The following is a 25,000-nucleotide window of genomic DNA, read 5'->3' as shown; positions in this document are numbered from 1 at the left end:
CTACCTTGTAACCAATCAGATCAACGTGTGATCGTCAACGAGTGGATCTCTGAGTGAGTGAGTGAGTGAGTGGAGGCGGGGCTCATTTGCATATTCATAGAATCTCGCATAATAAATGAGGCAAGGGTGTCGAGTTACATTCAAGATATTTTAAGACATTTTTAAAGAAAAAACACTTAAATATGTAATTTTGGTGATCAAAGATGTGTTTTAAGGGATACATTTTTAAAAACAAATTAAAAATTTATAGATTCTTCAAAAAAGTGTCTTTTGTTTTTTCTATACAAATAATCTCGAATTATATTTAATTGAAAAGCAAAATGACTAAAGACTGAGCGAGTTTATGCTGAAAACAAGAAAAAAAGATATGTGTTTTTCCCTTCTGCATTGACAGATATTTGGTCTTGTTTTAAACAAATAAAAACAAATGAATGTCATGTAATTTTGCTTATCAAATAAAAGTATATTTTGTCTTAAAAAAACCCTGCAAATATATTTGCTTGGACAGACATTAAAGGAATAGTTCACTTTCAAATAAACATTTCCTGATAATTCACTCTCCAAGATGTTCTTGTCTTTCTTTCTTCAGTGGAAAAGAAATGAAGGTTTTTGAAGAAAACACTCCAGTATTTGATCTAGACAAACCAGCGCACATTTATAACAAAATAAACATTTATATACTTTAACCACTAATGCTGGTCTTGCACGAGCTGTGATGCGACACACATTACGTAATCAGGGTGAAAGGTCAAGCTTGATGTAGGCGTAAGAACAGATCCAGTGTTTACAAGTTTGGAGTAGGAGGACCATTCAAAGTGATTATATGTTGAATGACACATATTTATATGTATTGGTGTCAGTTTATTGTTTAAAATGGTCCTTTCGTGTGTGTGTGTGTGTGTGTGTGTGTGTGTGTGCATATCCTGGATGTTTAACTATGTCACGCGTGACCTTTCACCCTGATTACGTAATGTGTGTCGCATCACAGCTCCTGCAAGACCAGCATTAGTGGTTAAAGTATATAAATGTTTATTTAGTTATAAATGTGCGCTGGTTTGTCTAGATCAGACTCTTATTCCTCGGCTGGATCGTGTTGAGACTTTGAAGCTGCACTGAAACTCACATTTGGACCTTCGACCCGTTGGACTCCATTGAAGTCACTATATGGAGCAAATCCTGGAGTGTTTTCCTCAAAAACCTTCATTTCTTTTCCACTGAAGAAAGGAAGACATGAAGATCTAGGATAACATGGAGGAGAGTGAATTATCAGGAAATGTTTATTTGAAAGTGAACGACTCCTTTAAGTCCTTTTAAATCAAAATGAAGTGGGGAAAACAAAATACAATTCTGTCATGACAACTCTCGGAGTGATTGACATGGTAATGCGTATGATAATGTTGATATGTTTGGTTTTGGAGGATTAGATCTGCTACGCTGTTGCTGGAGAGCAAGTACAGGATACTGTCAATACACACACGACACACTGCTGTACAATATAGCGTACATGAATGAGCCGTAGCGGATCCACACAGGAGGAGGCAAACGCTTGCCAAGTATTTGAAGGTTGAGCAGCGATCTCATTGGCTACTGATACGGCAGGAACCAATCAGCTGGGCCCTATAGATGACCATGTGATTATGAACAGGTGAGTAAAAGGACCAATCAGCCTGCGCCTTTTAGAGTTTCATGACAGAACTTTGTATTTATTTTATATTAAACTTAATTCAAAGGGAAAACAAGATAAACAAAAACAATAAATATGTCAAAAAACAATAATGTAGTTTTGCTTCTCAAAGACATATATCCAGGGCTTGACATTAACACCCGGCAACCCGCCAAATGCGGGTGGATTTTGCTCGTGGCGGGTAACACAGTCACTCCTATTAGCCACTTTGGCGGGTTGAATAATTGTAGTCTTTTCAAAAGGCATCTGTTTTTATTTCGGCTCCCATGTTCACAGGTTAGAGGTCGCAGACTGCCTGCGTGACACGCGCGTCTCGAGCCGCGCTGAAAACGCGCGCATGCTAGAAATAGAACTGACGCCTATTTTTCACGCGACACGCGAGTGTGTTGGAAGCGTTTCCAGGCTAAATAGAATAGGAAAAGATATTTATATGTCATTTTGACACAAACACATTAATAAATGACATTATGTTTTAAAGTCTATAGGATTTGACATAAATTCAGATATAAATATAATTTTAAAAAATCAAATATTGCACCTGTCAATACAGAACGAAATAATCTGTAGGCTAGCTTATTTTGCTGTCTATACTGCCGGCGTTGTCTTTGCTGTATCAGTAGTAGGCTAAGCTATATATTTATGTTTATATTAGCCAGTGTGTCGCTGGACGCCGGTGGAGTTATGTGGTGTCCCAAACATGGCATGCATTTTTCGTGAGGTTTCGAAACTGACCTACTTTCCATCGCAACTTGTAACAAAGAATTTCCCATCGGGGCTCAATAAAGTAATTCTGAGTCTGATATCAAATTTAATATTAATATTCAGACAGTGTTTCTAATACTAAAGGTTTTTTCAGTTTAGTTTTTTTTAATCTTTTTTATTAATCTTCTACATCCATGCATCACTTTTATTATGCAATAAGAAGCTACTTTTTTATGTCTTTATCTTAATACACGGTTTTATTTTTAAAAAAAGGAGCTTTCACACAACCCTATCAGAGCTAATGATAATGACCTGTATTGTTATACATTTATGTAGTCTTGATTTGGGTGTGTACAGTGGTTTTACATTTAAAAGGGTTGCAAATCTAGTTCAAGTAAATTTTAGTACGCCATAGTCAACTTTAATCAGGTAATTTCACAACAACAAAAATGTGGCTAGTAAAAATGCTGTGTGGCTAGTAACTTTGGAAAACCACTAACCACATTGGCTAGTGAGCAAAAAAGTTGATGTCAAGACCCGCTTATATCGTATATGATATTTAGATACGTTTAGATAGGCCTATTTGTACTGGAAAGCAAGACAAAAACAAATAAGAAAGTGTGTGTGTCGCCAGACCTGCACAAACACAGCAGTGTTCATCCGTAGGTTCTCCAGGCGATCGCTCAGCTGTGCGAGCCACTGCACGTGTTCAGAGATACACTCCTGTACACCGTCTTCATCCGTCTGTAGATCAGGAGCACACACACACACACACATTTGATATCTTTATTTGAATCCGCCAATCAAATTTCTTACAGAAAGGGTTCAAATATTCTCAGAGATAACACATTCAAGGGTCCATAAAGCATCATAAACACAACCTATCTCAAGGACTAGCACCTCCTTTGTATCTGTATCCATGAGCGCTACGTCAGGGGTGTTAGGGATGTTACAAAACATTTTTTGGAAATATGTCTTGAACAGCACTTGCAATGAGAGCTACAATACGGTCATGGCGTGCGGTGTATTACCCTTTGTACACATTACAGCCATTTACAATATGAGCAACTGATTCCAGGTGATCAGAGTTAGAGTATATTATGCAGTGTGGGTAGTAATCTTCAGGGTATCATAATGCTAGGTTGTGTCTGGTTGGTAACAGCTGTAGTCTGGCCTTGACAGTGAAGTAAAGAATATCCGCCGCTATTGCAGCGTTTCTGTACAGAGAATGAGAGGTAGAATGGTCAGGAAAGTCAAGACATGCCAGTTTTCCCTGCAGTTTTAGTCCAGTCCAGTGTTGTTTTGTGTCCATCTGTGTGATGTTCATTAAAGATCTTCTTGCTGTTGTGCTCTGTAGTGTGTGTTGTGTCTCATTGTGACAGACTGTGGCCTTCACAGTAACAGATGGGTGTGTGACCTGCGTCAGGTACCTCTGGTGCGATTTGTGAGTTGCTTTGTGTCCACTGTAGTTTAACTGCCAATCTATTACACAAGTCGTTTAGGTCCGGCCAGTCTGAGCGAACTCCGAAACCTGCGGCTTGTGTGTCCAGTTTACTGTTGCTCTTCCTCCTGAAGCCTAGGAAGCTGTCTTGATCACCGGTGGACAAAGGGATTTTTCTCTTCCTAAGGTCCAGTAAGAGGGAAGCTCTGGCTAACTCTCTCACCGCAGCATCGTCGTTAAGCATGCTGATCATGTGTGCTAGTCTTGTAATGGAGTAAGCCCATTCCACATTTGGGACCCCAGACCCCCTTCCTTGAGTGTGAGGAAGATTATATCCCTGGTGGAATGTGAATTCAGTCCCAGCCATTTCCTGACGGCTTCAACCGTTTTATTATTCATGTCCCGTAGGACATTTTGTGGAATGTGAATGTTTGCAAAGAGGTGTTGTGTCTGCCAGAGCTACTCCTCTAACGGCCTCCAGTTTCAGGACCACAGGTAGAGGGGAGGAGTCGATCAGGAGTTGATCTTGCACTTATGTCCAAGATAGGTGTATGTTTCATGACAAGAGTAGACCCTGATAGGCTGTCCCATTATTGTAAAAGGAGGGGGGGTTATCAGATTTAGATTTGTACCTCCGGTTTCCACCGCTTCGCCGTTCGTAAAATGCTGCACATTCGGTATGCTTCACCTCCAGCTTAGACCACTGAAGGAGTTCATCCGTTCTGGCCAGCGTGTTCTGGATGACATTCTCCTCCCTAGAAGACACCTCCACATCGTCAGCGACCCCTGGACAGGGTTTGGGGATCTGATATGTGATGGTGCGCACTGACAGATCCAGTTCTTCGACTGGTTGATAGCCAGAATGAAGTTAACAGCACTCCATGGACAGCCTGTTTTAATCCCCACCTCAAGAGGTATAGGCTTTGTAAGTTGTTTACCACAGATGACTTGCAGAAAAGATCCTCTGTACACATCCGTTATGATGTCCACGAAAGGCTGAGGTAGATGGATCTCCTCTAATGCGTTAAGCAACAGTTTGTGAGATAATGTCCCAAAGGCATCTCTGAAGTCCAGGAATACGATATACAGTTTACATGATTCATGTTTGAAATCGTCAATTCCAGTTTTCAGGCAGAACACATGTTCGTTTATACCCTGTCTATCTATATAAGCTTTCTGTTTGGGTGAGAGGACGCCTGCATCCACAAGCCATGGAAGGATTCGGGCATTTCATAAACACCTTATAAACAGTGAGAGGAGAGATATGTCTCTCCATGCAGATGATCACTTGGGATATTGTCTTTCTTAGGAACTCTATGGACAAGCGCCCCCTTCCATGAATCTGGTATTTTCCCATTAATCAAACAGGTGTTAAATATACAGGTGAGTATATGGGTGGACCAGGGTTTTGTGGCTTTCAGGGTCTCATATTTTACTCCATCATATCCACAGGCTTTGTTATTTGGCAGGTGGGTCACAACTTTGTCTACTTCGTCAAGAGTAAAATGAGCAGTGGATGGATAATTCACTAGAGCAGTTGTCTCTATGTTGGTGGACCAAGGGGGCGTGGCCAATATGTGAGACGGGAGTGATTGACATTTGTCCATGTAATACTTATACACATTTCTGGTGTCATTAATAGTGGGTGGAGGGGAAGGAAATTTACTATTATTGAGAATAATCTCAATAGCGTTGGACTTGCAATGTTGCCATGGGTACGATAGTTTTTCTCCGCTTACCGTCCTTGGCTGCCACACACACACACACACACACACGCTCAGAGATACACTCCTGCACACCGTCTTCATCCTTCTGTGAGGATCAGAAGCACATGAGACACTGCTCACACACTAAAACACACACACACACACAAACCCCTGAGAGTGTGTCCCGCAGCTCCACGGTGGACAGTCGGATGTGCTCCAGTTTATCCGTGTGTTCCCGGAGTCTGTCCTCGAGCTCCTGCATCATCATCAGACCTTCGTCAGCCCTCGGAGTGTGTCTGCTGGACATTCCTGACACACACACACACACACACACACTCCACTGTCATTTTTCAGCTGTCAATCGTACCATTGCACAACTGCAAAATAACATACAAGCATCATCATCACCGGTTTTTCAGTCACTGCTGCCACATTTGCACTGTAAATGTGTCACATAACCAACAGCCTTACATCACATGAGCTTGTTTCTTCCACAAATTGAAAAAAAATGTACATCTTTTTATCTCACAGCTCAGCAACAGGGTGTCGGCCCAGATCCGGCCCACATCTGGTACATTTGCATTCCACACATACCAGATGTGGGCCGGATCTATGTTGCTGTCTGGGTATTGAGATAAAAAGATTCAATTAGATTTTTTTTAAAGTCAATTTTTTTTATTAATGCTTCCATATACATCACACACTGCTGTTAAAATTGTACAATATTAATGTGTGATTCGTTTGTTCTGAATAACAGTGCGTTATAAGTATCACAGTGTTTCTGAATATGAGCACGATAACATTCATCGATCTGCTAGCAGTCACACACTGTACAAAAAAACAACAACATTTCGAAGTTGTAAAGATTAATAGCCTGTGTTTTAAGAAATACTTTCAGTCATTCTGCTTTAAACCTTCATGTTAGGCTACTTGTCGTTTCTTTGTACTTATTAGTGAAATTTACTGGCAATTTCTGCGTGAAAATTGTATCAAACTTTCCTTCAGTGGAGACGAAGAGAGAAAACAACTGCATCCATTAAAACAGTAAATCAAGCGTCTGTCGCTTTAAGAGCAAAACATTTACAGACTGTGAAGATTCGCCAAAGAAAACTCAAATCACACTAAAGAATCATGAAGAATTCACGAACGAGATCAGACCTGCCCAAACACACACACACAAAATTCAAATTGCATTTGTATAGCGTTTTTTTTTGTTTTTTTACAATGCAAATCGTTTAAAAGCAGCTTTACAGAAAATGCATGAGTCCCGATTACAGTTACGTGATCTGTTATCAGAGGTAAGTTATGCTTTTCAGAAATGTACATCTACAACAAACACACACGAACTACACACGCGTCTAAATTTCGTCTCGGATCCACTCGTGTTGAACACAGATACTCACTGATCATCGATCGGGTCAGATCTGCTTCTCTTCTGGAGATCCGGAGCTCACGGGGAACTCTCGAAAACTTCACTCACCGAGCCACGTCATCACCACACACACACACACACACACACACACAATTTCAAACATCTACACGATTGTGTCGCTCAGGATAAAAGCATCTGCCAAATGTAAAAATGTAAATCTCATAATGCAGGTCATTAACAATGATTCTCTGCGAATGGTATTGAAAGTACAGCGGCACAGAAGTGAGATGTTTGTTAACAGTGGAATAAGAGCTTGTGCAGCTGGCATTAGGCACTGTATGCAGGGGTTAAATTGGGATTTATTATGTGGGGGTGCTCTCCCTAGGGGGGTCCGGGGGCATGCCCCCCCGGGAATTTTTTTTTGAAAAATAAACCATTAAATAGCACTTTCTGGAGAGTTTTGTGCAAAGAAATGGAGAAATTGAGTATTACATGATATGTGAAAAACTGCAAGGTTAAGAGCATTTACTTTAGTGATGGGATTTATGGCTCTTTGAGGGGATCCGGATCTTGGCGATCCGTTCCTTACAAAGAGCCGTTCAAAAGAACGGCTCTTTTGGCTCTTTTTAAATATTTAATCAGTTTTAAGAAGCCAGCTTAAGGGCATCTCAGTTTATCCTGGAAATAATCACTGGGAGGAATGATGAGGTGAGATTTGTAGTCAAATAATTTAAACTCAGATATCACACACCAATATCTGAGTTTGAATTTTTCTGAAATATAGATTATTACCTCATTTGTCATGTGTGGACTATATACCATAGGGTTGCACAACATCCCTCTGTTTAGAAAGTGACATCACTATTTTGGATTCACCTTTAGTACAAAGTGTGTGTATGTGTAAAGCTATGTTGACTTATGTTATTCATACAATACCTACTCACAAATAAACATAAAAAACAAAGCCGGCTGCAATGAATTTCTGTGCAAATCAGCTTTTACTACAAACAGTAACACTTCCACACAAGAACATTGTTATCACACAAGAACATTTTGATTAAAAAAAAACGGCTCTTTTGGCTCTTTTTAAATATTTAGTCAGTTTTAAGAAGCCAGCTTGACGGCAGCGCGCACAACTCCGCTCCTACCCAATGACAAAGGCACGTAGGTTTTTTTTTCCATTGGAGTACTCACGTAAAGGATGGGCGCGCATGCACAACTACTATCATCATGCTGTTAGGCAGTAGTACCCCTGCGCTGGGTGCGCCCCTTCCCCTATAACTGAGGAGCTAATTTGTGTGCATCTGTGTGAAACACGCATATTAAAAAAAGAACGACAGAAAGAACGGCTCCCCTCCAGCCGCGACTCGGCTCCCATCGTTCATGTTTATGAGCCGTTCAAAAGAATCGGTTCGTTCACGAACGTCACAACTCTAATTTACTTTGCAACAGGTATTAGGACATTTAGCATTTACATTACTGTTAATCAGTCATCACTTGATTACACGTTGTAATACCTTGTTATGATATAGTGACCCATACAATGTGCCAAACATAATGTGCCACATGGAGAGACAGTGCAGCATATGACAGTAGCAACAGCTGAGAAGATTTGGGTCTGTGGTGACCAGGTCCACCTCATACAAACTTCCTTCTCCCATTCTTTCTCTTTACTACGACAACACACACACACACACACACACACACACACACACACATAAAAAGGCAAAGTTTTGATTTCTGGCTCCAGTGGTTGCCTCATTACACAACCCACGTAAAGTTGATAATTCCGCGAATAACTGCAATTGCAGATTTCGAACAGAGATGGCGAAAACTGCGGACTGCAGCTTTAAGATATAAAAATGATATATAAAATATATATATAAAAGTTGTAAATAAATCTTCCTGGATCTCAGCCAGACATCTCTGGTTCAAGTTCTTTCAGTGTTTCAGACCGTTTTCAATAGTTTTTACAAGCATATTGCCTATATTTTTGTAATATATTAAGCACTGTTACACTTTTTGAAACTATTTCAGCTTGTGTAGGCCTGTCACTGACAGGCTGTCAGTGCTTTCTGAACATATTGAACACACTTTTAAAAATACCGCAATAATACCGAACACTGTGATAATTTTTGTCATTTTCATACTGTCCCATCTCTACTGCCAACATGTTACAGAGCTAGTCATGCTAAACATGTCTGGAATATCACCCCACCTTTTGAAGAAGTAAGTCAGTTTCCTCTTCTTGGGTGAATATGCTCCACTCATTTCAATTTATCTCTGAAAGTTGGAGAATAAATGCTTGATTTAATTTTCATTAACCACAGAGCTTGGTAGCTAAAAGTAACTTAGGTCTAGCAAGTCTTACATTTCTGTAATTCACACAGATCAAATACAAATATGCTGACTGAATAGATTGCTAGTTTATTTTAAGTAGCCAGCTAACGTTAAATTAGCAATTCTCTTGGCAGTTTGCTGATAATCCGGTATCTGAAGTAAAATGCTCAAAACATCTCCTGAGAAAAATCACATGGTCAACCTAGTCCTGGTTATTTAATTTTGATTTAGTCTTATTTTTCTTACCTTGTCATTCAAGGCCACTTTTTTGACATTTCTGGAACATCCACATCCCGCGCAACCACGGTCTCCCAGGAACATTCATTATTGCTGCGTACATTTATCCGTGTCAGATGCGCATGCGCGAGCGGTGCGCGATCATGGTCGACTGACAACGAGATTAAGCAGCTGAACAAAAATACGGCCGTGTTCCGATTTTTCTCATCTCAGCTCCGCCGAGACAAAATAGACATGCCATTTCAAAAATCTTTCATTTATTGTCAGAAATATGTTTTCAAAAGCATCACTTTCATCAAATTGTATGTGACATAATTTCCAGTAGGCAACTGACTGCAAACGAGCAGGCTTATGTGCCGGGGCTGAGCCCCGGAGAGCCCCGGCCCAATTTAACCACTGACTGTATGTATCTATACATTTATGAGTAGAGTCCTGAATCAGTCAAACTGTATTGTACAAGCTTTGGTCTGTCTGAGGAAAAGCTCGGTCAGGTTTACTTCAAGACTTTGGAAGCACTGGCGCTCTTGCTTATATGGGTAAATAATGTATCATGTGTTTTTGGTTGTTTGTTTGTTTTGTTATTGTCTTTTAATACTATGGACCAGGATTCTGTGTCCTTAATAAAGATTGAATGAATAACAAAGATGCCCATAAAAATAAACATTATTTTTTAGGTCTGGGATTTGGTATAAAAAAATAGTTTTGGATTCAGTTCAGTTAAATTTTTTCCAGTTCACTATAGTAGGGAAAAATACTGTCTGGTTACCAACATTCTTCAAAATACCTTCTTTTGTGTTTAACAGAAAAACTACAGGTTTGGAACAGTATGATTAACAGTAGATGGTGAAAATTTTTATTTTTGGGTGAACTTTCCCTTTAAGAGTTTGGTGTTGAGAGACTTCCACTCAGCCGTTGTTCGACTGAACTAGAATTGAGTTTTTTAAAATCGTTATTTGTGCAAGATAAAGTTTATAATAGCACTCAAATTTTATGTTTGATCTGAAATTATCTGGTAGATGGCTGCTGAATAGAGCTGCATGGTTAATCGTTTAAAGATCGCGATCTCGATCCATGCACGCATAGAACCGCTTCGAGTCATTGAATCATTCAAGATATTGGTTAAAAACACAGATTCATCCAATAATGAAACAAATCTTTATTATTGAGTCATTGAATCATTCAAGATATTCTTTAAAAACGCAGGTTCGTCCAATAATGAAACAAATCTTTATGAGGGAGTCATTGAATCATTCAAGATATTCTTTAAAAACGCAGATTCATCCAATAATGAAACAAATCTTTATGAGGGAATCATTGAATCATTCAAGATTTTCGTTAAAAAACAGATTCATCCAGTAATGAAACAAATCTTTATGATTGAGTCATTGAATCATTCAAGATTTTCGTTAAAAAACGCAGATTCATCCAGTAACGAAACAAATCTTTATGAGGGAGTCATTGAATCATTCAAGATATTCTTTAAAAACGCAGATTCATCCAGTAACGAAACAAATCTTTATGAGGGAGTCATTGAATAATTCAAGATATTCGTTAAAAATGCAGATTCATCCAGTAATGAATCAAATCTTTATGATTGAGTCATTGAATAATTCAAGATATTCGTTAAAAACGCAGATTCATCCAGTAATGAAACAAATCTTTATGAGGGAGTCATTGAATCATTCAAGATATTCGTTAAAAACGCAGATTCATCCAGTAATGAAACAAATCTTTATGATTGAGTCAATGAATCATTCAAGATATTCGTTAAAAACGCAGATTCATCCAGTAATGAAACAAATCTTTATGATGGAGTCATTGAATCATTCAAGTTATTCGTTAAAAACGCAGATTCATCCAGTAATGAAACAAATCTTTATGAAGGAGTCATTGAATCATTTAAGATATTCGTTATTTATTGAGTTTAAGGATCCAACACAGTGCGGCACAAAGCGCTTATGCGCATCCCGAGCGCAGAATGATGCGCTTGAAACAACACAGAGTCACAGCGCGCAGCGCGTCGAGTCCGCATTGAAAAGTTCAAAGCACAAAGGAAAGACATATTGATACGTAGTGTATTATACAGTATCTATCTATGCAATAGTTTATTGAGCCTTTTCTTTTAACAGTTTTAAATTTCAGTTACTGTGCGCGTGAAGAACAATTATAGTGCTCTCCAGTGTTGTGATCTAACAGACACCCGGTAGAAAGGAACATGATCGAGATACAGCAATACAGTCCAGCAAGATAGTCATTTTATGCGAAACCATATAGCTTTATCTACAGATCAAGTATAATAATATTAAGATTGAATCATCTTGGAGAGAGTTTCATCGTTGACTGTGTTGTAACTATAGACTGTAAAGGTTGTAACCGAACGCGACGCGCTGTTCGATGCTGAATGGAGAATGACTGACAGCCGCAGCGGAGGGAAACGTTTTAGTGAACTTGAATTTAATGACTTAAATTTCTCTCTCACATCATAATATAGTATGACTTCATATAGTATACCCCCCCCCCCTTCATATAGTATACCCCCCCCCTTCATATAGTATACCCCCCCCCTTCATATAGTATAGCAGATTCATCCAGTAACGAAACAAATCTTTATGAGGGAGTCATTGAATCATTCAAGATATTTGTTAAAAAACGCAGATTCATCCAGTAATGAAACAAATCTTTATGAGGGAGTCATTGAATCATTCAAGATATTCGTTAAAAAATGCAGATTCATCCAGTAATGAAACAAATCTTTATAAAGGAGTCATTGAATCATTCAAGATATTCGTTAAAAACGCAGATTCATCCAGTAATGAAACAAATCTTTATGAGGGAGTCATTGAATCATTCAAGATATTTGTTAAAAAACACAGATTCATCCAGTAATGAAACAAACCTTTATGAGGGAGTCATTGAATCATTCAAGATATTCGTTAAAAAACGCAGATTCATCCAGTAATGAAACAAATCTTTATGAGGGAGTCATTGAATCATTCAAGATATTCGTTAAAAAATGCAGATTCATCCAGTAATGAAACAAATCTTTATAAAGGAGTTATTGAATCATTCAAGATATTCGTTAAAAAAGCAGATTCATCCAGTAATGAAACAAATCTTTATGAGGGAGTCATTGAATCATTCAAGATATTTGTTAAAAAACACAGATTCATCCAGTAATGAAACAAACCTTTATGAGGGAGTCATTGAATCATTCAAGATATTCGTTAAAAAACGCAGATTCATCCAGTAATGAAACAAATCTTTATGAGGGAGTCATTGAATCATTCAAGATATTCGTTAAAAAACGCAGATTCCTCCAGTAATGAAACAAATCTTTATGAGGGAGTCATTGAATCATTCAAGATATTCGTTAAAAAATGCAGATTCATCCAGTAATGAAACAAATCTTTATAAAGGAGTCATTGAATCATTCAAGATATTCGTTAAAAACGCAGATTCATCCAGTAATGAAACAAATCTTTATGAGGGAGTCATTGAATCATTCAAGATATTTGTTAAAAAACACAGATTCATCCAGTAATGAAACAAACCTTTATGAGGGAGTCATTGAATCATTCAAGATATTCGTTAAAAAACGTAGATTCATCCAGTAATGAAACAAATCTTTATGAGGGAGTCATTGAATCATTCAAGATATTCGTTAAAAACGCAGATTCATCCAGTAATGAAACAAATCTTTATGAGGGAGTCATTGAATCATTCAAGATATTTCTTAAAAACGCAGATTCATCCAGTAATGAAACAAATCTTTATGAGGGAGTCATTGAATCATTCAAGATATTTGTTAAAAAACGCAGTTTCATCCAGTAATGAAACAAATCTTTATGAAGGAGTCATTGAATCATTCAAGATATTCGTTAAAAAAACGCAGATTGACCCAGTAATGAAACAAATCTTTATGAAGGAGTCATTGAATCATTCAAGATATTCGTTAAAAACGCAGATTCATCCAGTAATGAAACAAATCTTTATGAGGGAGTCATTGAATCATTCAAGATATTTCTTAAAAACGCAGATTCATCCAGTAATGAAACAAATCTTTATGAAGGAGTCATTGAATCATTCAAGATATTCGTTAAAAACGCAGATTCATCCAGTAATGAAACAAATCTTTATGAGGGAGTCATTGAATCATTCAAGATATTTCTTAAAAACGCAGATTCATCCAGTAATGAAACAAATCTTTATGAAGGAGTCATTGAATCATTCAAGGTATTCGTTAAAAAACGCAGATTCATCCAGTAATGAAACAAATCTTTATGAGGGAGTCATTGAATCATTCAAGATTTTCGTTAAAAAACACAGATTCATCCAGTAATGAAACAAATCTTTATGAGGGAGTCATTGAATCATTCAAGATATTCGTTAAAAACGCAGATTCATCCAGTAATGAAACAAATCTTTATGAGGGAGTCATTGAATCATTCAAGATTTTCGTTAAAAAACACAGATTCATCCAGTAATGAAACAAATCTTTATGAGGGAGTCATTGAATCATTCAAGATATTCGTTAAAAAATGCAGATTCATCCAGTAATGAAACAAATCTTTATGAGGGAGTCATTAAATCATTCAAGATATTCGTTAAAAACGCAGATTCATCCAGTAATGAAACAAATCTTTATGAGGGAGTCATTAAATCATTCAAGATATTCGTTAAAAATGCAGATTCATCCAGTAATGAAACAAATCTTTATGAGGGAGTCATTAAATCATTCAAGATATTCGTTAAAAATGCAGATTCATCCAGTATTGAAATAAGTGCAGTTTGTGTCTTTTCTTTTACTCCATCACTTCACGAATCTGCTTGATCAAAAAGAATTAGAGTTGGGAAGTTTGATCAATTTCTGTGAATCAGGTAAAACACTTCCAATCAATGAAATTAAATGTGTTTGCATCACCATTAATATGTTCATAGAAAAACAGGAATTTTTTACTATAGTTGAATTGGTCCATATAAAATAAAAGTCATTCATTCAGTGAAAAGCTGGGATTTCAGTTCAGTAACTGCACACGGTCAACAACGATTCGTCTTTGAAAAAAGCACAATCTGCTTTATTTGTCTCTTGTTGAGATCATTTTCCAATAAAAGGGCAAATATGGTCACACATTTAATAGGATAAACAACACTGAGTGATAAATATCTGCAGGGAAAAAAACAGACCCCTAAAAATAAACAAAAGTGAGTAAATCCATCACTGGCCCTTTAAATACAAGTCTAACAAAAAAAGCCAAAGGGCAATAATGAGTCTGTACAGATATTCAGCAATCATCAAGAAGCAAATGACCCTCAAAAATAACCATAAGCACTGAAGAAATCATTTAAAAAGGCATTTCAAATGTGCAACAATTGACCCAGAGGGAAAAGGACGAGTTGCATTAATGCTCCAATATCAAAGACGAATGAATGCATGAACATGTGCTGATGGTTATAGTTCTGTACAGCCGTAGTGTGACGAAGACCTCGCTAAACAAGACTTTATATTTTCTAACATGATCCCTGTGAGACAGCAACATCTACGAGAAATCTTTTGGACCCTGACTGATACAGAAAGGTTGTTTATTGCTCGTGTCACTGCTGTGACTGACAGACGAAACACCTGGAACTCAAAGCAGAAGATAAAGGCTTTCTGGAGCAAATCAACTCGTCACACACACACTTTCTCTACAACATCTTCACATGAGACACGAGAATATCAGAGCGAGAGCAAGAGCTTCTGCACACTGCTGCCCTCAACATCTTTATTCCACACACACACACACACACCCCAACACCGCTACACAACACATGAAAGCAGATGAAAATAAGAGTTCAGTAAAGATGCTCCATGTGCGGATTGAATAATGTCCTCAAATTTGGGTTTAAACTTTTTTTATTGAATAAAAGGTGTTCTTTAATAATAATAGAGCAAATATGCATGATTACTAATATATATATATATATATATATATATATATATATATATATAAAAAATTAAAGGAAGTTAAAACTCCATGGTACCCAGTAAAAATGACTAAAGCCTCGCGCTGCAGCTGCTCATGTTGATCTCATGTCAATCAAAACCTGGAGTCCAATCAGCTGGCTCGGTTTGGCAATGTGGGCGGGGCATGAGCTGGAAGAAGAGACACACTTCTTTTTCTGTTTGCAAACGTCGATGAATAGAGAGAGAGAGAGAGAGAGAGAGAGAGAGAGAGAGAGAGAGATGACCGGCGGTTCATTTTCCACTTTTTTTTTAACCGTTATTCTTTACTTGAAAAAATGACAAATAAAACGTAAATAAATAAAGCTGATCTTGAAAAGTCTGCAGAGAAGAGTCCCAAACTATCGTGTCTATTTATATATATAGTATACATTTATATATAGATATTCATATCTCTCTATGTGACGTTTATTAATGTGTTCCAATTCATTAGTGGGGTTGGTGATCCTGTGCATCAGTCCGGTGTGTGAAAGAGAGAGAGAGAGAGAGAGAGAGAGAGAGAGAGAGAGAGAGAGAGAGCCGTGTCATGTGATCATGAGGTCCATTAATCCTCCACTGGGACCGGCTGTGGTTTGATGGCTCTGGTTCGAGCAGCTTTGACCTGTGGCCTTCTGGGAATCACTGAAGAGTTCTTGGCGTCACTGGCGGCCTGTACACACACACACACACACACACACACACACACACACACACACACACACACACACACACACACACACACAACTTACAGTCACTTCATCAACATCATCGAGTCAAAGCACTGATGAAAACACACTCAACCTGAACGCAGGACTGGGTCAAACATACAATTACCCACATGATGAATTAAGCATCACCTGTGCTTATTGCATCATTACACTGGATTCTCTAATCCCTCAGAACACACTTCATATTTCACTATATATTATATTAGTCCATTCAAATAATCACATAATCGTCCATGTGATTTTTGTTTACAGACACTTATTTTTACTGCATGTTATTTCAGATCCCTCAATAATAAGCGCTGAATATCATTAACAAACGACAGTAAAATATAAAGATCAGGGCTGAGCGATATCATATTTCTTCCATAATGTGTGACGCCCTCTGGTGTTCAGATGGATGTGGTGTGTGTGTGTGTGTGTGTGTGTGTGTGAGACGCCCTCTGGTGTTCAGATGGATGTGGTGTGTGTGTGTGTGAGAGACGCCCTCTGGTGTTCAGATGGATGTGGTGTGTGTGTGTGTGACGCCCTCTGGTGTTCAGATGGATGTGGTGTGTGTGTGTGTGAGAGACGCCCTCTGGTGTTCAGATGGATGTGGTGTGTGTGTGTGTGAGAGACGCCCTCTGGTGTTCAGATGGATGTGGTGTGTGTGTGTGTGAGAGACGCCCTCTGGTGTTCAGATGGATGTGGTGTGTGTGTGTGTGACGCCCTCTGGTGTTCAGATGGATGCGGTGTGTGTGTGTGTGAGAGACGCCCTCTGGTGTTCAGATGGATGTGGTGTGTGTGTGTGTGACGCCCTCTGGTGTTCAGATGGATGTGGTGTGTGTGTGTGTGAGAGACGCCCTCTGGTGTTCAGATGGATGTGGTGTGTGTGTGTGTGAGAGACGCCCTCTGGTGTTCAGATGGATGTGGTGTGTGTGTGTGTGAGAGACGCCCTCTGGTGTTCAGATGGATGTGGTGTGTGTGTGTGTGACGCCCTCTGGTGTTCAGATGGATGCGGTGTGTGTGTGTGTGTGTGTGTGTGTGTGTGTGTGAGACGCCCTCTGGTGTTCAGATGGATGTGGTGTGTGTGTGTGTGTGTGACGCCCTCTGGTGTTCAGATGGATGTGGTGTGTGTGTGTGACGCCCTCTGGTGTTCAGATGGATGTGGTGTGTGTGTGATGCCCTCTGGTGTTCAGATGGATGTGGTGTGTGTGTGTGATGCCCTCTGGTGTTCAGATGGATGTGGTGTGTGTGTGTGATGCCCTCTGGTGTTCAGATGGATGTGGTGTGTGTGTGTGTGTGTGTGTGTGTGTGTGTGTGTGTGTGTGTGTGCGCGAGATACCCTCTGGTGTTCAGATGGATGTGGTGGTGTGTGTGTGTGTGTGTGACGCCCTCTGGTGTTCAGATGGATGTGGTGGTGTGTGTGTGTGTGTGTGACGCCCTCTGGTGTTCAGATGGATGTGGTGGTGTGTGTGTGTGTGTGTGACGCCCTCTGGTGTTCAGATGGATGTGGTGGTGTGTGTGTGTGTGTGTGACGCCCTCTGGTGTTCAGATGGATGTGGTGTGTGTGTGTGACGCCCTCTGGTGTTCAGATGGATGTGGTGTGTGTGTATGATGCCCTCTGGTGTTCAGATGGATGTGGTGTGTGTGTGTGTGTGTGTGTGTGTGTGTGTGTGTGCGCGAGATACCCTCTGGTGTTCAGATGGATGTGGTGTGTGTGTGTGTGATGCCCTCTGGTGTTCAGATGGATGTGGTGTGTGTGTGTGTGTGTGTGTGTGATGCCCTCTGGTGTTCAGATGGATGTGGTGTGTGTGTGTGTGTGTGTGTGTGCGCGAGATACCCTCTGGTGTTCAGATGGATGTGGTGTGTGTGTGTGATGCCCTCTGGTGTTCAGATGGATGTGGTGTGTGTGTGTGTGTGCGCGAGATACCCTCTGGTGTTCAGATGGATGTGGTGTGTGTGTGTGAGACGCCCTCTGGTGTTCAGATGGATGTGGTGTGTGTGTGTGTGTGAGACACCCTCTGGTGTTCAGATGGATGTGGTGTGTGTGTGTGTGTGTGAGACACCCTCTGGTGTTCAGATGGATGTGGTGTGTGTGTGTGTGTGTGTGAGACCCTCTGGTGTTCAGATGGATGTGGTGTGTGTGTGTGAGACACCCTCTGGTGTTCAGATGGATGTGGTGTGTGTGTGTGTGCGCGAGATACCCTCTGGTGTTCAGATGGATGTGGTGTGTGTGTGTGAGACGCCCTCTGGTGTTCAGATGGATGTGGTGTGTGTGTGTGTGTGTGTGTGTGAGACGCCCTCTGGTGTTCAGATGGATGTGGTGTGTGTGTGTGTGTGAGACACCCTCTGGTGTTCAGATGGATGTGGTGTGTGTGTGAGAGACGCCCTCTGGTGTTCAGATGGATGTGGTGTGTGTGTGTGTGTGTGTGTGTGAGACACCCTCTGGTGTTCAGATGGATGTGGTGTGTGAGACACCCTCTGGTGTTCAGATGGATGTGGTGTGTGTGTGTGTGTGTGAGACACCCTCTGGTGTTCAGATGGATGTGGTGTGTGTGTGTGTGTGTGTGAGACACCCTCTGGTGTTCAGATGGATGTGGTGTGTGTGTATGACGCCCTCTGGTGTTCAGATGGATGTGGTGTGTGTGTGTGTGTGACACCCTCTGGTGTTCAGATGGATGTGGTGTGTGTGTATGACGCCCTCTGGTGTTCAGATGGATGTGGTGTGTGTGTGTGTGAGACACCCTCTGGTGTTCAGATGGATGTGGTGTGTGTGTGTGTGTGTGTGTGTGTGTGTGTGTGACACCCTCTGGTGTTCAGATGGATGTGGTGTGTGTGTGTGCGCGAGATACCCTCTGGTGTTCAGATGGATGTGGTGTGTGTGTGAGACGCCCTCTGGTGTTCAGATGGATGTGGTGTGTGTGTGTGTGAGACCCTCTGGTGTTCAGATGGATGTGGTGTGTGTGTGTGTGTGAGACCCTCTGGTGTTCAGATGGATGTGGTGTGTGTGTGTGTGTGACACCCTCTGGTGTTCAGATGGATGTGGTGTGTGTGTGTGTGTGAGACCCTCTGGTGTTCAGATGGATGTGGTGTGTGTGTGTGTGAGACACCCTCTGGTGTTCAGATGGATGTGGTGTGTGTGTGTGAGACACCCTCTGGTGTTCAGATGGATGTGGTGTGTGTGTGACACCCTCTGGTGTTCAGATGGATGTGGTGTGTGTGTGTGCGCGAGATACCCTCTGGTGTTCAGATGGATGTGGTGTGTGTGTGTGACACCCTCTGGTGTTCAGATGGATGTGGTGTGTGTGCGCGAGATACCCTCTGGTGTTCAGATGGATGTGGTGTGTGTGTGTGACACCCTCTGGTGTTCAGATGGATGTGGTGTGTGTGTGTGCGCGAGATACCCTCTGGTGTTCAGATGGATGTGGTGTGTGTGTGTGACACCCTCTGGTGTTCAGATGGATGTGGTGTGTGTGTGTGACACCCTCTGGTGTTCAGATTGATGTGGTGTGTGTGTGAGACGCCCCCTGGTGTTCAGATGGATGTGGTGTGTGTGTGTGAGACCCTCTGGTGTTCAGATGGATGTGGTGTGTGTGTGTGAGACCCTCTGGTGTTCAGATGGATGTGGTGTGTGTGTGTGCGCGAGATACCCTCTGGTGTTCAGATGGATGTGGTGTGTGTGTGTGCGCGAGATACCCTCTGGTGTTCAGATGGATGTGGTGTGTGTGTGAGACGCCCTCTGGTGTTCAGATGGATGTGGTGTGTGTGTGAGACGCCCTCTGGTGTTCAGATGGATGTGGTGTGTGTGTGTGAGACCCTCTGGTGTTCAGATGGATGTGGTGTGTGTGTGCGAGAGTGAGACGCCCTCTGGTGTTCAGATGGATGTGGTGTGTGTGTGTGTGAGACCCTCTGGTGTTCAGATGGATGTGGTGTGTGTGTGTGTGTGTGACACCCTCTGGTGTTCAGATGGATGTGGTGTGTGTGTGTGTGTGTGTGTGTGTGAGACACCCTCTGGTGTTCAGATGGTTGTGGTGTGTGTGTGTGTGTGTGAGACGCCCTCTGGTGTTCAGATGGATGTGGTGTGTGTGTGACCCCCTCTGGTGTTCAGATGGATGTGGTGTGTGTGTGACGCCCTCTGGTGTTCAGATGGATGTGGTGGTGTGTGTGAGACGCCCTCTGGTGTTCAGATGGATGTGGTGTGTGTGTGACGCCCTCTGGTGTTCAGATGGATGTGGTGTGTGTGTGTGTGTGAGAGACGTCCTCTGGTGTTCAGATGGATGTGGTGTGTGTGTGTGTGTGAGAGACGCCCTCTGGTGTTCAGATGGATGTGGTGTGTGTGTGTGAGACGCCCTCTGGTGTTCAGATGGATGTGGTGTGTGTGTGTCACCCTCTGGTGTTCAGATGGATGTGGTGTGTGTGTGTGTGTGAGAGACGCCCTCTGGTGTTCAGATGGATGTGGTGTGTGTGTGTGTGTGTGTGTGTGTGTGAGAGACGCCCTCTGGTGTTCAGATGGATGTGGTGTGTGTGTGTGCGAGAGTGAGACACCCTCTGGTGTTCAGATGGATGTGGTGTGTGTGTGTGAGACACCCTCTGGTGTTCAGATGGATGTGGTGTGTGTGTGTGTGTGTGAGACACCCTCTGGTGTTCAGATGGATGTGGTGTGTGTGTGTGTGACGCCCTCTGGTGTTCAGATGGATGTGGTGTGTGTGTGTGACACCCTCTGGTGTTCAGATGGATGTGGTGTGTGTGTGTGTGTGCGCGAGATACCCTCTAGTGTTCAGATGGATGTGGTGTGTGTGTGTGTGTGACACCCTCTGGTGTTCAGATGGATGTGGTGTGTGTGTGTGTGTGCGCGAGATACCCTCTAGTGTTCAGATGGATGTGGTGTGTGTGTGTGTGTGACGCCCTCTGGTGTTCAGATGGATGTGGTGTGTGTGTGTGAGACGCCCTCTGGTGTTCAGATGGATGTGGTGTGTGTGTGTCACCCTCTGGTGTTCAGATGGATGTGGTGTGTGTGTGTGTGTGAGAGAGACGCCCTCTGGTGTTCAGATGGATGTGGTGTGTGTGTGTGTGTGTGTGTGTGTGAGAGACGCCCTCTGGTGTTCAGATGGATGTGGTGTGTGTGTGTGCGAGAGTGAGACACCCTCTGGTGTTCAGATGGATGTGGTGTGTGTGTGTGAGACACCCTCTGGTGTTCAGATGGATGTGGTGTGTGTGTGTGTGTGTGAGACACCCTCTGGTGTTCAGATGGATGTGGTGTGTGTGTGTGTGACGCCCTCTGGTGTTCAGATGGATGTGGTGTGTGTGTGTGACACCCTCTGGTGTTCAGATGGATGTGGTGTGTGTGTGTGTGTGCGCGAGATACCCTCTAGTGTTCAGATGGATGTGGTGTGTGTGTGTGTGTGTGTGACACCCTCTGGTGTTCAGATGGATGTGGTGTGTGTGTGTGTGTGCGCGAGATACCCTCTAGTGTTCAGATGGATGTGGTGTGTGTGTGTGTGTGACGCCCTCTGGTGTTCAGATGGATGTGGTGTGTGTGTGTGTGTGACGCCCTCTGGTGTTCAGATGGATGTGGGGTGTGTGTGTGTGACTCCCTCTGGTGTTCAGACTAAGCATTTACTACTGATCAGCCGTACTTCACTGTCAAACTGCACGTAAAATAATCTCAGTCTTTGCCAAATCGCGTGCGGTTTCACTGCGATCGCGCAGCGCTAACAAACACACATGAACACAAGAAAGGAGAAGAGGATGAAATGTAATTACCTCTGATGATCACAGTGGGTGGCTCACCTTCAGCCCGTCCTCAGGGCCCTTCCCAGCATGCTCGGGGTTGGGCTCGCGCTGGCCGGGGTACGGCGGCGAGCGGATGATCACGGTCTTGTTGATCTGCATGACGGGCCGCTGGATGGGGGTGGGGAAGGGCCCGCTCGAGGGGGGTCGCATGTGCATGACCATGTTACCCTGAGGGCCCGACACCTGCCGCAGAACACACACCGGTCGGCCACATGAACCATCAGCTTTACTAAAGCAACGCTGCGCTGGCGGCGGTGCGCTGAATACCTGCTGTGTGTAATGTCCCGGCAGAGACACGACCGACGCAGGGGCTCCCGGGCCAGAGGCTTTCCCACTGGGACTGGCCGAACCGGGCCTGATGGGAAACAGAACTCCGTGAGAAAAGATATTTACAGTCAAAACAAAAATAATTTAGACATTTATGTAAGTGAGGAGAGCAAAATAAAGTGACATTATACCCCAAAAGTTCTTCATACAGTGAATACCAGTAAACATTGGGACCAAAAATTTATTCAGACACCAAAATTAAATGTATGATATTTTTTTTACTAGTGTGTGCAGGACACTACAGTTCTTTTATGTAAGTGAGGAGAGCAAAATAAAGTAAACTGTGACATATTATACACAAATATTATTCATACAGCGACTACCAGGAAAAATTTGGGAGCAAAAATGATTGGGACACTTTGAGCTGATCATGTTTTGCTGAAGTGTTTTTTCTTTAATAACTAATGCAGCTTTTTACACCACAGACTGAACAACATGAAGCATTGCTTGGTAACTGGTTGAGCTAAACTGGTATTATCTAATTGTGTAGTTAAATTTAACAGCTGACAGATATTCAACATAATTCATGTGTGAGAGTCTATAATCAAACCCACTTTGAAGCAAACCGAGTCGTAACACAGTGGAAAAGCGCCATAACATATATGTCAGACTCAAACACACAGCATTTTAAACAGTCTCAAATGCAGTAGTGAACATTTAAAGTGGATCAAAACCTATCAAAGTTGTACATGGATTTTGAATAATACACATTCTTGTCTTAGGACAATTTTGATGAACTTTTTTGATCCACTTCAGATGTTCACTACCGTAGTTTTAATTTGGCTTTACTTATTCCAGTTCTTCTTGAGGTGTGTGTCTATTAGGCCACACACACACACACTGTAAAGTTTCAGACAACAACATTTAAATACGGGAGTGAAACCCTTAAATTATCATCGAGTGTCTGTACGAAACACGACTCGCTCCAGAAACTGCGATGATTGACACTATATCTGCTATTTTTGATCGAACTAAAAGTCCCCCTGCGTTGTAAATCCAGCTGGGCTCATTTGCATATTCATAGAACCACGTATACTAAATGAGGCAAGAGTGTCAAGTTACATTCAAGATATTTTAAAACATGACTTTTTCAAAGGAAAATACATTTTTATATGTCATTTTGGTGATCAAAGATGAGTTTTAACATAAAATGATTGACACAGTGGGACTTCAATCAAAATGCTTTTATCCAGCATGTTTTGAAGACGATTTGAGCCAATTTTGGTGTAAAAGACTGAACTCTGGGTGTACAGAACAGGATTAAGCACTGAAAGGGGAGGATTTAGCCACCGTGTGTACGAGGCCTAATGAAGGTGTGTGACCTCGAGCTGTCGAGTGTGTGAAACGTTCACCTGTAGGAGCCGCTGGGTATTCCAGGTGAGTGACTGGGCTTATCAGAAAACTGAAATCCTTTCATGTCCATCTGGGAAGTTTGCAGAACAAACATGATTTATAATCAGACAGGAGTGTGAATAATACACAGGACGACATCGAACACTGAGGTTCATCTACTGTGATGAAGCCAATCTGAACATTGCAGTCAGATTCACACATTCAGGTACATGTTAAAGCTGCACAATTATTCACAATGAACCGCACTGATTATTTTATGTGCAGTGGCTGATCGGTAGTAAATGCTCCATCTGAACACCAGAGGGCGTCTCTGACACACACAGACACATAAATTAGAAGTACTATAACAATTTGATGAAACATGAGTAATAAACACACGACTGCATTATTCTGTGTCAGAAGCACATCATCTCTCAGAAGGAGGAGCTCAAATGTCCTGATGAAGTGAGTTTGGAGTAAAAGCGTGTTATTGAATGTCGTCTTTTGTTGGAAAAGAGGTTCATAAATGCTTCTCATGTTTAATGCGTGTTCGTTTTTCAAATGCACGTTATAAGCGACTCAAACTCTGTGCTTTCAGAGTGAGCGGCGTTTACTGAGCCGATCATACCTGACGAGCTGCGCATCACTAATAATCTCAGCGATTACATGTAAATAGTGATTAATCGTGCAGCTCTAGTACATGCATTCTGAAGAGTCCTGATGTTTCCCAGAAGCCCTTGCTCTCTCACCTCTCGGCTGCTCATGATGGGCGGCTGAGACCCGGGAGGCATCATGCGACGGGGAGCTCCTACGGACAGGTTCTGGTTCTGCTGGAGCTGGATGGACTGGGGCAGAATGAGGTGCTGCTGGGCCGAGCCGTAGCGCAGCTGAGACCCAGGCATGGGCATCGTCACCTGAACACACACACACAGTCATTTGTGCGACCTTATGGACATTTGTGACCCTGGATCACAAAACCAGTCACAAGTTGTTGTTTTTTCACAGTCCATTTTTATTTTATGCAAAAAATCATGAGGATATTAATTAAAGACCCCGTTCCATGAAGATATTTTGTACATTTCCTACCGTAAATCTATATAAAAAATATTTTTGTGAGTGAATGCAGCAAAAGCGCAAACATAAATGCACACCTTTAACAGTGATTTTCTCAATGTTTCGATTTCTTTGCACCCTCAGATTCCAGATTTTCAATAGTTCAATTTCGGCAAAATATTGTCAATCCTAACAAACCATACATCAAAGAAAAGCTATTTATGCAGCTTTCAGATGATATAGACATCTCAAATAGGGGTGGTGATGGCGCAATGGATAAGACACATGCCTTTGGTGTGAGAGACCTGGGTTCGAATCCATTGTGA

At 41.7% G+C, this 25,000-nt stretch overlaps 2 protein-coding genes across 4 annotated transcripts in view; both read right to left on the bottom strand.

The window, feature by feature from the left end:
- LOC143749423 (uncharacterized) overlaps nt 1-7,060 on the bottom strand; it is a 7,821-nt gene extending 761 nt beyond the window's left edge. The window contains exons 1-4 of one of the 3 annotated variants that reach the window (XM_077241913.1): nt 6,937-7,060; nt 5,703-5,842; nt 5,595-5,636; nt 3,023-3,085 (exon numbers count right to left, since the gene is read on the bottom strand). In XM_077241913.1, coding sequence (XP_077098028.1) covers nt 3,023-3,085; nt 5,595-5,636; nt 5,703-5,842; nt 6,937-6,943 — 252 coding nt within the window. In that variant the 5' untranslated portion in view covers nt 6,944-7,060. Of the gene's footprint in view, nt 1-3,022; nt 3,131-5,594; nt 5,637-5,702; nt 5,843-6,936 lie in introns of all 3 variants that reach the window. The other 2 variants (XM_077241912.1, XM_077241911.1) reach the window with 2 other exon arrangements.
- An 8,668-nt stretch (nt 7,061-15,728) lies between these two features.
- LOC143749415 (protein PRRC2B-like) overlaps nt 15,729-25,000 on the bottom strand; it is a 60,244-nt gene continuing 50,972 nt past the window's right edge. Inside the window, exons 27-31 of the mRNA XM_077241905.1 lie at nt 24,371-24,535; nt 23,642-23,712; nt 22,230-22,317; nt 21,933-22,145; nt 15,729-16,132 (exon numbers count right to left, since the gene is read on the bottom strand). Of these exons, the coding sequence (XP_077098020.1) occupies nt 21,942-22,145; nt 22,230-22,317; nt 23,642-23,712; nt 24,371-24,535 (528 nt within the window). The 3' untranslated portion in view covers nt 15,729-16,132; nt 21,933-21,941. The remainder of the gene's footprint in view (nt 16,133-21,932; nt 22,146-22,229; nt 22,318-23,641; nt 23,713-24,370; nt 24,536-25,000) is intronic.

This window comes from Siphateles boraxobius, unplaced genomic scaffold (assembly GCF_051911475.1).
Source record: "Siphateles boraxobius isolate OS27281-9 unplaced genomic scaffold, OSU_SipBor_1 246, whole genome shotgun sequence".
Taxonomy (NCBI): Eukaryota; Metazoa; Chordata; class Actinopteri; order Cypriniformes; family Leuciscidae; genus Siphateles; species Siphateles boraxobius.
The sequence above is the reverse complement of the archived record's forward strand: the minus strand, read 5'-3'. Positions and strand labels throughout refer to the sequence as shown.